A 15755-nucleotide genomic window follows, 5' to 3' on the forward strand; every position below is an offset into this window, starting at 1 on the left:
ATTCTCCATAACCTGAATAAGTCCGCTAGAGTGCCGTTTTAGGTAACGATTATGTACATACAATATCTACCTACGTATGTATGATGTAGATATGCATGCATGTAAGATACATATGTAGGTGCTACGTGAGTGTTCGTGTAGGTACATTTCCAACGAAAATAGATACACGTGACCATTCCTCTTCAGGGGCAAACCGAGAGGTGTTCTTTAGGTGGCAGTTCACTAGAATAAGGGTGTGAGGAAGGTGCGAGAGGATGGGGTGTCTTACAAGTAAAAGGGGTCGCTTGTAAACTACCACCCACACCCCAAACAACTGACACTATATAGATCGTTCGGTGCAAGTTTGCAAACCTCGATAAATTAATACATTTTTACCGTCCAAACAGAAGTGGGATGGAAAATTTTATATACCTAATGATTTCTTGTATGTATATTTGGATTAATTTATTTATTTATATACATAGTTATTATACACTCATATTTTTTTACATAACATCTATGGTCAAACATTTTACATAAGTATTGTTAATATCATTCAAGGACAATTAAAAACTTTGATTTAACATTCATAGAGACATCTATGAACAATTTTTTGTAGCATTTTCAAACATCAACAAATTTTGAGATGCTATAAACTCAAATTCTGCGAGAAATAGGACAGGATTGCCAATTTGCTAGAACTGCTTCCAATGAAATCAAGTAAATTGGCAAACTCTGGAAGGAAACTATCGACCTTGGAATCACATATCCAAGGTCTGGCCAGCAACAAAGCCACGAATATAACCCGTGACTACACGATTGAAAATATTGCACCCTAACAATTGATCTACATATGCTGCTGATTACTTGCTGCAAGTTACTTCATATGCTGCAAGTTACTTCACTATGATTTTTTTTACATCTAAAAAAATGTCATGAAACTTCGTAAATTAAGAAAATTTTGGTGAGTTCCGATTTCTACATACATACATCTAAGTATATATACGTATGTAAGTAAATATCAACAAAATCTGAAAACGAACAGCCAATTAAAATTTTAATTGCATCAAATCTTGTCAATCTCATTAATCAAAAATTTTCCTATATTGTGAATTTATGAGGAAAACACTTCTCCTGTACGTCAAATTTGGATTAAACTATGAATATACATATGTATGTAGGTATTATATGTACATAGGCAAGTACCTACATATTATTAAAAATTCTTATATCAGGAGCATCAATAATCTACCAAGAATATGAGCACAATACTTGAGAACGAGCTCATATGTACATACATACATAAGTAAATTTCTAAGTGTTTTTTTTTAATTGAAGGATTTTAATAATGCCTTGAATTCCATCTACAAATGTACATTTATAAAATGTACCTTTTCAGCATTTAAAATTACGTTTTTCTTTTAATCAACCTTTTTCTCAGTCCCTCGACAGTCATATGTATTTTTGACATACTTTTACAACCTACACAGCTCTGGTCAACATCAATTTAGCGTTTAAGTTTGATAAAACTCTAGCAGTCAACTTGTGTCTACATATGTATGTACATATATAGTTAATGTTTATGATAGGTAAATATACGAGACGGAGAATTTTCAGTATCGGGCGAGTTTTCAGCGATGAGGGTTAGGGGAGAAGATTTTTCGTGAAAAATTCAATACGATTTCGAGTAACTGTACTGGGTGGAACAGCAGTCGACGAGGTTTCAAGTACACACGACGTAAGTGGAGAGATTTTTCACGTCGACTGGCTCCAATGAAGGAAGAAAAAAAGTAAATTTAACACAAGCCCGTGTGAGATTCGATACACTCCCGGATGGGCCGTGGGCCGCACTTGGAAACCTAAAAATAAATATTAAAAATAATAAATACCACGTAATATAAACGATTAACTGTCAGAGCAGAGATTTGATCAACTATGTATATTACTGAGATATTAATTAAACATGTTCTATTTTCACATATTATTGCGAAATCTAGTATTATTTTACCTGACCTGCAAATATCTCTAGACCGTGTACATCAAGAAAGCAATCGAAGAGGTCTGCGCATAAATCTAAAGAAGACAAAATTTATGATAGTAGATAGAATGCAAACAGACACCGGTGATCTAACGTTGGATCGAGAGGTGATAGAAAGAGTAAAAATATTCAAATACCTGGGTACCTGGCTGAGTGAATAGATGGACCCAGATGAAGATCTAAGAATCCGCATCGAGATTGCTAGAACAGCATTTATCAAAATGAAGGGGGCGCTTACAAACAAGTATCTCAATCTTTGTACGCGGTTGACATTCGTGAAGAGCTACCTACTTCTGGACAGTATTACTACACGGATTTGAGACGTGGACTCTGAAGACCAAGATGATCAGCCGCATCGAAACTTTTGAGATGTGGGTCTACAGGCGTACGCTGTCATCAAGCGGAGAAAGATGTAGTACCTAGGACACATGATACGGGGTCCAAAATACGAATTTCTCCGTTTGATACCCATGGAGAAAATAGAAGGAAAAAATGGATTGGCAGGAAAAAGTTATCTTGGCTTTGAAACATGCGCATGTGGACCGATATGAGCGCCGAAGACTGTTCCGAGCCGCTGAAGACCGATGCGGATATCTTCGAATAATCGACGAGGTGGTCGCCAACGCCCGGATGCGGACAAGGCATTAAGAAGAAGTATTATTTTCAATTGTCCTTACTTTCAAAATTCACAGCCATGGGACTATTTAACCATATAGCTGATCATACTGATCTCGACATATTTAATGTGACTATAGGCAATTTATTAGCTCTATTCGGCACATTGTTTTTGGTGTCCTCTTCTTTTATCTTTTATCTATATCACTATGTTTTTGTCATGATTATATTTATATGATTAAACTAGTGTTGTACACTATGAAATATCATCGCATGGGTGTTGGCATATTAAGTTATTACATAAATAAAAAAAAATTAAAATGAATGTGTCGGTCCTGTGTTCGATCCGCACACGGTCGGATTTTTTTCAAATATATTTAAAATTAAATTGTTTAATATGAAAAAGAATGGTAAAAACTACCTGCCTACCGACATATAAACAATATAAAACAAAAATATAAAAATTAATTAATTAAATAAATTTTCAATAGATGGCGGTAAATACTACAAGACTTACAAGCACCGTTTATTTGCCTAGAGAAAACATTGGCAGCAAACAGTATATATAGAAGTTTTTTTCTTTTGTTATTATATTCGTATACGTTTTGTTGGCAGTGGTTTAGCTGTGGCGTACATATGTACATACATATTGAATCGAAACGACTATTATACTACGGCGAGCTTTATCTCAGACAGACAGAATAGCGATATTATAGATATGATGACATATGTTATTACTTTTTCTAATGATGTTAGATATTTTCTTTTGTGATTATTCTTACGTAATTTTATTTTTCTATTGTATTAAAATGGGTCTTACCTGTATATAAATTAATTATTTAATCACCGTGTACATAGTATGTACATATCATTTGATTAGTTCAAACATACACAATCGATTACTATTAGTCATCCAAGACGTGAAAATTTTAACATCGTTTAATACTTGCATAATTGAAAATGACAGGGTATATCTTCAATATCTTCAACTTCCTATAAAATCAATGTATGTATGCACAAATAATATCATAATCCTAATTTAACAACCATACAGAAGAAGAGGTGTAAGTTTACCATTCAACGGGATTTCCCTTCAAGAAAATTGTGTTTATAAAATTATTTAAATAGACAATACCTCTTTCTGTCAGTTCTTACCTCATTATAATACATTTATACATATACATACGTAATTACATATGTACATTATTTTTATTTTATTTAACATATTAGCCACAGTGACATTCCAACGCGTCACTGTGGCCAGTCATTCAATAATAATAACATGATAACAATAATAATAGCTTATAATAATAACAATATTAACACAACATCATTAAAATCATAAAAAATAACAATCATTCACATTTATAATTGGCAAAATCAACCACTGGCATTCCTCAACAACCACTCAACCAGATTAGCATAGTTTATATTGAAGAGGTCAATTTCACCAGCAATCCGGTTGAGCAGATATGTATATCGCCCTAGATATAGGAGCCGTTGCCAACATATTTTTGCGAGCCACAGGAGGAAAAAACAAATCACGATTCCTCAAGTCCCTGAATTTACTAGGTGCATAAAACCTAAATTCATTAAGAACCTGAGGATTGTGTATTATCCCATTCAACAGCTTAAAAAAGTGCCTTCCCAGTAACATATCCCGACGAGACTCCAATGAGTTGAAACCTAACGCCCCTAATAGGAATGCACTAGGAATGTATGTAGTAGCGAATTGTGTATCTTTCTCCATCTTCATCGCACATCTTACTTGCGTGCATACGAGCTGTATTTCTAAAATTAGATAAAGAGTATAGGATAGTAATAAAATATAAATGAAATTTCAGAGAGAGCTTAGTATAGTATAGTTAGTTTTGAACGATAAAGAGAAGTAATGGAATTTAATTTCTACCATGTCTTTGGAATATTTAGCAATCAGTCGTCGCATGAAACAATGATAAATTTGTATAATGATATAGTGTTGATTTTTCTCATTTTATTATATTTTCCTCTAATGCGGACCAGAACTTACAAGAGGGATAGACGTTGAAAAATAGCGTGCATTAGCAGACCTGAGTTCAGCAAAATATTGATGCCACATGACAAAACGGTTCTCTGGTGCGGGGGTGGCCACCACTCTACCACCCACCTCCCCGCCGAAAGTTGGGAGGGGGACAAGCCCCACCGTTATTTACAATTTGATACGTTTTCGGTTTCACAAGAATCATCTCGACATATGCATACGATACAAAAATATACCAATTTGAGAATGTTTTATAAACATGTTTTATATGTACATATGTATTTATTTTTTGATCTCATTATAAATAAAAGCGTTCATGATCAATCCACTACTCTATAATTGAATACATAGGTACATAATATACAAATTTCAGAAACATAAAATTTAAAAATAATAAATTTAATGAAAAATTGTTTTCAAAAATAATAGTTCGGTGGTTTCGTTAATACTAACCATCGAGAGGTTCCCGGGTTAGAGCCCTCGGATAGCCTGGATTGAAAAATAATTTATTTGGAAGTGCTGCTAGTCAGACTGGGATATTTGTGACTCCGGTTGATCGTTTTCTATCAGAGTTAGCCAATTAACCTGATTTCATTGTTGAAACATTCCTCATCAAATTGGCAAAACCATTATACCTATGTATGTACTATGTATTTTTCACCACTATTTGAATATGGTTTCAAATTTATAATCTATAAATTCATATACTTACAAGTTAAATACCATACATATATAGGTCTCGCTCAGGGGCAACCTGTAATGACATCATGGGAAAATATAAATTAAAAAACGTCAACTAATTTGACGTGTAAAAATTGGCGGAAAGTGTAAGTGCATAAAGAAAATAAACCTAAACGTAATCAAGAATTGATACTATTGGAGGATTGAACTAATAAATACCAGTCATAATCTCGAAATTAAAATATTTCTAATTAATACTTCGTGTGTACGGATATATAATACCTACGTGTATTTATGTACATATATACAAATATATGTATGTATAATATATATAGATAAAATAAAAATCGTAGTTATAAGGGGAGAGAGTATTGCTTTGAACGTGTTAAAAATGATAACCGGTTCACTATACCGGAATTCGGATGGGGAGAATGACTGAAGGGGTGGTCAGTTTACATACCCTTATATCCAGGTGTTACATTTTTAGCTTTGCATCATCCTTTTCCATACTAAAATGAACGATTAAATAATGTAATCAAAATTAACCATACACGTTTTTAAGTTTATAAACTCTCATTCGATATTAAGTTTTTATCTTCGGATATGTACCTCTCTTTACTGCCCAAAAAAGTTTAAGCAGACACTGTAAATCTCAATTGAATAACATTTCTTAAAATACTTTTTTGTTATTGGCAAAAACAAATAACAAAAACATGTCTTTGAAAAAACAATACCCACACAGTAGCCTGTCTCTTGAAATGATAAGCATATTTTTGCACGACTCGTATTTTCTTTTATCATTATTAGTATTATTATATTGGAAAACATAAACAACATTTTTGCGAAAGGATTTTCGCGACGTAATTGGGCCCGCCGGGCAATTCGATATGTTTCCAAGAACACATCATTACAACATTATACTAACGGCAAATCAAATATATTATATTACCTTTTTCCAACAAAGTCTAATATATAATTTCGAAAGAGACTTTGTAACTATGTATGTATGTAACTATTGTTGGTTCGTAAATCCGTGACGTCATCGAACAAATGAATATTCAAATACATTTAAATAAAATAAAACTCTTGAAATAAATTTCATAAAATGTTTACTATTAGATTGGCCAAGTTTAAGCGGTTTATATTACAAATACCGAGCGAAGCCGCGTAAAAACACTAGTACATACAATATAAATAGCATTTTCTATGGAAGTATACATACAAACATAATAATAATGGGGCACTTGTTTCGTTCCACCTGATATGATGAAATTATGCGAGATGATGTGAAACCGGTGGCACTCTCGTCCCCTTTTTGACCTATGATCCCCCGATGAACATAAAGATGAGAACTGGACCAATTTGAAATTGAGCTATATTCATATTCAAAGTGGCCATTCAGCCTCTGGACCCCGCTTATTTTGAATTTCACAAAAAAAAGTAGTGAATGCGTGAAGAGGGGAGATGAAGTGACCCAGTCAGATAATTGGATGCTAATGTCGTTCTCGCCTCGAACACAAAAGAGATATGGGTCAAATGTGAAGACGCTTTTTCTTCATTTATGAAAAAAGGTCAAGATCATATGAATATTAGAGCAGGGGTGATGAACCATACACATACGCGTCGAACCTTTGGTCCACGCTGTTATATTCAGGTTTTTCAGTCTCAATTGCAAATAACGATATATTTTAAAAGACTAGGAAAGGAATTTAAAATAACAGTTTTCGTATTACTTTCTACAACTCCTCTTCATCAATATGCAGCAAAAAAAAGTGATTTCGTCAATAGATAACATTATGAGGAGAATCATTGTAAATTTGGAGTACAAATGAACATTTTTTTTATACCTGGAGTAGATTTCATAAATCAAAAAATCGATAAAAACGGATTTTTTTTTCTTCTTCAAGCTTTTCAACATATCAAGGGGACTTCAAATAATAGTAGGGAATACAAATAAAAATGTTTTTTTTATTTTAATATTTAATTGGACCCCCTTTATTTTTAATAAATAATTTTATTCGTTTAAGTAGTTATTCATATTATTTTTTTTAATAATTCATCACTAATTTCATTGTACCATACATCATAAATAATGTATTTTAATTATTTTATGGATTTTGGTTTCTTATCTCTAATTTTTTTGCCTATTTTGCTTCACATATTTTCGATTATATTTAGATCCGAGCTGTTTCCTGGCCATTCAATGGAGTTTATACCTAAACTATTTTTATCTTGATCGATATATTAAATAAAGTATATTAAATAAAATAAATAAACTTAGAATCGGATGGTGATAAGAGCAATGTAAGTTCACAATATACGTTCCAACTGTGCTGAATGCAAAAAAAAATGTTTGTCAATTTTAGCATTTTAATTTTGCATTTTAGCGTTTTAGGGCATTAAAAATGTTCAATTTAGCATCCATTTTTATGAAGAGTTAAATTTTAATTAATAAGAAATTAATAAAATAAATAATAATAAATTAATGTGCACGCGCAGAATACGGGGGGAAAAGCCTGTTCCTCTTGTTCCTGTTGTATCCTGCTCGCGCAAATTAAGTGAGTATGTACCGTTTACCATGCACCCTTTTTTTTGATATTTCGACTTAAGATCTTTCGATTTTCGATCTTTGCCTTCCGATATTTGCGTTTTCGGTAATTTCACATTCCGGCCCGTGACTATTTTACCCATTTTAAATGTGTGAAAAATCTATTAAAAAAAAATCTACATAGTTATTTGTATATTGGTTGTTATTTTTTAAAATAGTTGAGAAGTATGATATAACAGGTATGATAGAAAAATAATTAACATTTAGCATAAATAAATACATTAAAATACCCAGAATAAAAATAGTCCGAGCCCTAGAACTTTACCCCGGCTCCCCCCCCCCCCCATCCCCCTCTCATCGGCACTGATCAGAATGTATCTATGTATTATACAAAATGCCAATGATGAAACTCCATATTTAATCAGTATTTAAGTACATATATATGTTTTGTGTCAAAAAGTCGACGCTAGCTTAAGGTGACCATTCATACTGATTTTACCAGGACAGTATTAGTTTTTTGGGTATCTCTCCTGGTAAGTCGTGAGAAAAACCAGTTCACTTTTTTATGTAATAGAATTTTTTTATATAATAGATGGATAAGTATACAAATTCTTCGGCGAAAATTATGTCTCCTACAAAAATATTGGCAAATTGGTCAAATGTTAGATAATGCACCAGCCGACGGATTTTTTACTAGATGAACAGTATATAATCCAGTGATAAAACGAAATTGAATGTTGAAACCTTAAAATGTTTTCTAATCACTTAGTATAATTTTAACCAGTCTTGTGTAGAATTTTATAAGAGCATTCAAGAAAATGAATTCATTTTTTCATATATGTGCATCCACGATTCTTTAATCTTCGTTTTAAATAATTGAAGTATTTAGAAATATATTTTTGGACAAAATGTTCTAGTTTTGAATTTGGAAAAAATGGTCATCTTGCACTAACTAGCTGGTAAACATTTCAAAAACCAAAATTCCAAATACCAACATAAATTCTATAAACTTTCCAGTCTTTTATTATTACAATTAGTATTTAAAAAGTTTAATATCTATGTACCTACATACGTACTTAAAAGCTAGTTGAGGTTATGACCGGCGATTGAATTAAGTCGTCAATATTGAATTTTCTAATCTTCTTGTATACTTCACAAAATGTACTGTATCATGTATTTAAATTAAATTTGTCTCAAACAATAAAACCTCATTTTTCACTTCTGACAATATTATAATTTAAATATTGTCATTTGTTTCATCATATAAAAATATTTTTGAATTTTTATTTCTAATATAACAAAAAAGTAATACTAACCATCTAATAATTATGGCTTGGATGACACCAAGTATATCTGCTATTTACTTGGGAAATGGAATTAACATGTTATAATACATAATACATTCTTCCGAGTAAGAGTCTTAATCATTTTCTGATGTTCCGGAGCCAAGAGAGCCTTTTTCTTCCAAGCCACCATTTGCCCTCTACTTTTTCTTTCATTATTATTTATGGAGGGCGACGGCCAAAATATTAGTTTTCAGAGCTTTATGGAACCCAGCTCTCTATTTTTATGAAATACATAGATATAGTAATAGCTATGCACATATGTATTTATATGTATATTAAAGTGAGGCTATGGAATCAGAGCATTTCAAGTGTAGTCGGAGTCGGAGTTGCAGTTGTCAAAATATCGAAGAGCCTTGTAAAAAATTTACCGATTCCCGACTCCTTTTTGTTATTATTTTCTTTAATTAATAGTATTATGTGTCAACTAGAGTCCAATTATATTGAAGTAAATCTACTAATAAATTTGAATTTAATACTAATTGGGATCGGTAAATTTTGATCTGACTCCACAGCCCTTTATTTAAACTTTAAAAAGTTTCTGAATATTTATGTATATCAGTAGTGCTGACATACAAGAACGTATATATTTAATTTAGCTTAAAGTCTTCAAAAGTCTTTAGTCTTCAAGACAAACACTCCATTTTATACATAGATATTATTGGTTTAAAAACAAATTTTAATCCTAGAAAATACACATTAACTTCAGAAATTTTAGATCATTTAATAAAGATTCTGAAGTTTGGTTTATCCTAGAAACCTTTATTTCAAAAATATCTATTTGCAATTGAAAAAAAATTTCAATATCTCAGTGAAAAAGTTTATAAATGTGGCCAAGGTAAAAAATTTATACTTGCACATATGTAATACTGTCGATTATCCAAAATTAGTGTGTGAGTGTGTCTAAAGTCCATGAAATAATAACTATAATATATTTGTGTCGTTTAAGTTTTTTCAATGATTAGTAATTGTGTATAAAAGGAATAAATAAAGAAGGATATGTATGAACATAATAACATAATTTTCAATTTACTTTTATTAACAAAGAAATATGTGAATGACATAAGTTACTCGGTAGCAGAGCATGTTGCAAAACTGTGTTATTTGCCATCCCATGCTTCCGTGAAAGTTTCAATCAATGAAAATCATTATTTCTACAATTTAGATTCCGAAACATCACTTACAAAATAAATATTCATGTAATATGTAAATATGCGAATTTGAATTTGAATACACATTTAGGCCAACGATGCGTCAAAAAAGAAAAAAGTTAGGATTTTTTTTATATAAGGAAGGGAGCAAACAACACAGATGAGCAAAAAGCTGCCATTCAATATTAAGTTTTTTTTTTATATACATAACTTACAATTTAGTTTAGGTCATTATTTGGTGGTGATTTCGCTATTAAAATTACAATGACCTTTCCAATCGAGTTCCCTTCATATTAAATTTAGATATACAAGTATGGAGAAAATAATGTATCTTTTTTTTTTGACAATTTAACAAGTTCTGCATTCAATAAATATATACATACATAGAATGTACCCATTGAAATCGTTGATATTTTATTTAAAAACAATTCATATTTCAAAAATAGTATATTATCCCAAAATTCCTTGACCAATACAACCACTGGTTTAAATTTTGAATAAATATAAGTTTTTTAAAACAGTAGGTACAATGACAGCTGAATAAGAAGCCCTCAACAGTTTTTCAGTAAAGAAGTTCAAAAGATTAAAAATCAGAATTACTTTGTTAATATCAAAATAAAAACAAATGTTTTCAAAACATTATTATAAATCTTTTTCATGAAACTTCTCGAAGACTCCATTCAATTTTAATTTTATTGCATATAAAAAAATGAGCAAACAAATTTAAATGTCTATTATTTATATAGATCTTATTCTATAATAAAAAAAATTCAAGTACTAATTGAAAAAACGAATAAAATATGCTTAACTTATCCCATTATGAAAGTAAAAATACAATTAGTTTCGCTTTTAAAATTGAAGATATTTGTGACATCTTTTGGAATGCTAAAATTGTGATCGAATCCTAAAAAAAGTAAAATATGTATAATAATCACACTTAAAATCCACAAAATGCAAAAAAATCATTACTTAAATGCGAGTGCATTCGATGTTTAAAAACATACTTAAAAAAATCCCACACTTTTGAGTTAACAATGCTTTAGGTACACTATGTACATATATATTTTTAACACTTAGATATGATTGTATATTATAAATATATTTGTCAGAATGCACATGTGCACGATAAACATAATTTGAGCATGCAGCATGAGGTATTTTCCAATAGTGAAATTTGAGTTTTCTGTAAGCCTAAATACAGAACAAAGTGACACGATGTCGGATTGCGTTTTTCACAAGCGAGAGTCTCATCATCCTCCTTAGCAAAAATATTCATGGTGAAAATGCAATGCCTCATCAACCGTTCAATACTGTCAATAATTTTCTGCTTTCATTCTCTTAGTACTTTAAAAATTTTACTACAATGAACACATTAGTACACTATTGCTACGAGTGAAAGGAATGAGCTAGTGGCGATAAAACGAAAAAATACAATATAATTTTTCTTTTCAAATATAAAGATAGTCATAACATGCATAATTTCATCTATTAACGATAGTAATGTCAATAACATTTTCCCATATAAAAACGTTAAGTTTTCGTATACACATGATCACAATACATATTTAAGAAATATACTAAATAGTAGCCGTTAATTGCTATAACATTGACAAAGTGTTAAATTCCGGCTTAGGAATTGTTCAATTCGACTTGTATAAAACTCTCAAAAGTTAACATTACATACATAACATCTGCATATTATAGAAATAGATACTTTAGACAAATGTTGGCTATGGAAGCAAACTCTAGACATCATTCAATGCAAATCACAGATCGCAAACGGCTCTCATCAAACATTCTACAAACTGTCATTCTGTAAAATGTATCATTTTCGTTTACAATTTGCTTCTGTAACTAACAGTATTTATTTTACGGTCAAAGTAATTCAATAGAGATTTAAATTTTTATTGGAGAATAGAAAGACAACGAATATTTTTAAATTTGAATTTTTACTTTTTTTTGTCTTCGAATTACTATCAGAAAGTTTCACAACAACAAAAATAATCAGATAAAAATTAAAATATCGCCAATAGCTCAGTCCGATTTGACTGCCCAAACGATGGTAAATTTACCATTAATCGTATAGACTGAGGCAAGTTACAATTCCAATATGCTTGTACTTTGATATAAGAAAATACACGGTTATACATGTGTTAATTTAACAGCAGTCTTTACTCTTAATGGCCATAGCCTAACGATAATAATCATCAATAATGATAACAATGTTTGGAAGTCAAAATCACCTCATTTCATATAAACAAACACTTAACTGTTGACGATTCATTTGACTGATTTTTTTTTATTTGAAGAATAAAATAATCGCAATAAATTGCTGCTCTGTTGTACCAGATATATATTTAAATAAATAATACATAAAAACAATGGCACTATCTAAAAATTTAATTAATTGTTAGAGAAATAAAAATTGAATCGTCAACGAGCATTTTAGTATTTGTCAAACGCTTATTTAACGAATTTTCTTGTTCAATTTTACTATGTATTTGCTATTACAATTCATCTCCTATGCATGGAAATGTTTTACGGTATCACTTGTTTTGCAGAATACAGTATTAATTATCTTTACAAGTTTAGCTTTTTTTATGTTCATTTATTTTTATTTTTATATATAAATCATTCCTTCTTAATTAAATCTTAACACTTCTTTACAAGTGAAATTATTTATTTCTCCATTTTACAAATTATATGCTTAAATTTTGAATAGTCGTTTATTTTTATTTTTTCATCAAAATATATAAAATGTTAATTTTCATCGAATTACTTACAAGATGAAAAATCCCACAATTTATGCTAGTTATCACTGATCATATCTGTTTTAAATATGTCATATATATTTACCAATCAAAATAATTTAGTTTATCGTGCTTTCACACTATCGTTTACAATTACTAGTCCCCACTGCGTATTTGAAATATTTAAAGAAACCTTGCAAAATGTTTTAGTGTACTTTCAGATCAAATTGCAAATACAAAAAATATTAATTTCAATCACATTATGCTAAAACGCCTAGCAACTGAAATAACCTACCATTACAGGGTTATTTTAGGATATTTGTGTCGATCAGAGAGTGAGTTTATTGTAATCACATTATTATTTTAACTTTCAATTCAATATCGCCTATTGAACAATCTTTAAGATAAAAATTGACTTAAATAATATGTAGAAAAGATAGAATATAAAATTGCAAATACTTCTACCTTTTTTTTCATTTACAAAATTGTTATATCAAATGGCTTCAATACATACAAATGCTATATAGTACACAATTCAAAAATAGTCCTATGTAATCAGAGCTGCAACATTGTTTCATCAAATATTCATAATGAGTGAATTTGAAAATGATAAAAGAATTTTTTTTTAAATATTGTGAAATGCTTGTGTCCAGAAAAATAAATAAAATAATTTGTAACCCAACTATAGAATCCACATATGTGTATATGTAGGGTGAAAGAATAACAAAAACGTCTTAAAAATATGTATTTTGAAATATAAAGAAAAAAAACGTAATGAAAAAAGCCGACAAACTAAATATAAAATATTGTAGATTTTAAGTAAAAAATAAAAGACTATTTATGCATTTCATCATGTTATCATTTGTATCTATTATAATCACAAGTCTCTTAAAATAATTTTTGCAAGATTTTACATTATGCAAAAAAAAAACTAACATAAATTCTTCTAAATTTATTCATAGCTTCGATCAAATTTATTAAAAAAAAAAATCAATTATATTCAGGACCAACGTAAATAGTAAAAGACGTCATCAAAGGAATCGACGAAATCAAATCAGAAAAACAAAAGCTAGATTATATACTAATTAATCACTTTCATAATGAAATAAAATTCAAAAGTTGGGATCGATAACTAATGTTTTCCAAATTTATTAAAACGGAAAAGATTCAAAATACGTCAAACTGTATATAAAGGTATCTATATATGTCTTCACTAAACAACAGGTTTAAGAGAAAATTACAGGATTAAACGTGCAAATGTGACAACTCAATTTCACTGAAAATTAAAATATTAAAAACTGTAAAAAGATCACAAATTTTAATGAACACACAAGCAATTACGCCATCAACAAGAAAAATACAACTTATTATTCGAGAACAAGAGGGAAACAATCCTATATATACTATAGATATTTCACCTAAATCACAGACATGTCTTCCGAATGAAATAAGACATTTTTCAAATAATAAATTACAAGATGTTATGAATAAAGATTATAAATAACATAAAACACTATTGGATGCAAATGATCTTGTGAGAATAGCAAGTAATGAATTCCTTAGTAATTTTTAAAAATATTTCAATAAATAATTGTCCTAAATAAGCTAAATGTTGTTTCGTCTCAGTCAACGTTGACCTTCGTCTTTTTCAGTAAAAATAAAATTATCGCCGCACAGTAAAATTAACATATAACACGCATAATATATAAAATGCGAAGGAACATGAACTTCATGAATATACACAACGGAGTGTTTTGTATAAGTCAAGCAACACAACTCGGTAAAATCCTCAACGATGACCACTGTTGCAGTGAGGTGACAAAACAGTATTATTTTTCCTTAACTGTACACTCGTCAAATATTAACACATTGTTTCAACTTTCATTTTAACAATACAAGAGTAATGTTGATATAAATTGTCAATTTGGTTTTATAAATTCTATCTATGCACTGAGTAGCACGAGTCTGACACATCACTTCAAACGTCACTTCAGCTCAAACAAGCAAGGATTAGTGAATGGCCACAGGGCTCTGTTGCACGCAGACTCCCACCATGGGACTATCAGATTGGGCGGCTGAGTCGGGGGGTGGAGGATGTGACGGTGGTAAGAGTGGCGGATGCGGTGGTGCACGGGGTGGCGCTCCAGCCCTATCCGGGTAAAACACGGCGCCTTCCAGACTCCCCAAAGCATCTACGGCTCCTGCTAATAGAGAGCGATGGGGAAGGTATCGCGTACGATGCGGGTGTGAATGTGGAAATGCAGGCTCGCATTCCATTGCACCCGTACCTCCCGTTCCTCCTACACCATGACCACTCGGAAATTGAGACATCAACATGTCAGATCTCACACGAAGCATATTCAAACCTGATAAAAAAAAAAATTACGTGAGAAAACACAAATATATGTCATTATGTTTAATTCATCATTATATTGAATATATCTAAAATTTTATAAATATCCACACTTGAAATATAAAATACCCCACTCTCTATTTACCGTTAATTAAAAATTAAAGAAATCTTAATGCTTTATATCAAACTTGGTTAAAATATCCAAAGTACTAATAAAATATATACATGTACGCATATGTATGTAACAATGACACATACAAACAACATACATTATTGA

The 15755-nt window shown here is 30.5% G+C and overlaps 2 protein-coding genes across 5 annotated transcripts in view; one reads left to right on the forward strand and one right to left on the reverse strand.

The window, feature by feature from the left end:
* The window catches only part of LOC143916129 (uncharacterized), a 305722-nt gene that overhangs the window by 33758 nt on the left and 256209 nt on the right, over positions 1-15755 (forward strand). The gene's annotated exons all lie outside the window — the stretch shown is intronic.
* mnb (minibrain) overlaps positions 12343-15755 on the reverse strand; it is a 70263-nt gene continuing 66850 nt past the window's right edge. For 3 of the 4 annotated variants that reach the window (XM_077437043.1, XM_077437044.1, XM_077437045.1), the window contains one exon: positions 12343-15491. In XM_077437043.1, coding sequence (XP_077293169.1) covers positions 15136-15491 — 356 coding nt within the window. In that variant the 3' untranslated portion in view covers positions 12343-15135. The remainder of the gene's footprint in view (positions 15492-15755) is intronic. The other variant, XR_013260948.1, reaches the window with a different exon arrangement.

This window comes from Arctopsyche grandis, chromosome 8, assembly GCF_051622035.1.
Source record: "Arctopsyche grandis isolate Sample6627 chromosome 8, ASM5162203v2, whole genome shotgun sequence".
Lineage (NCBI taxonomy): Eukaryota > Metazoa > Arthropoda > Insecta > Trichoptera > Hydropsychidae > Arctopsyche > Arctopsyche grandis.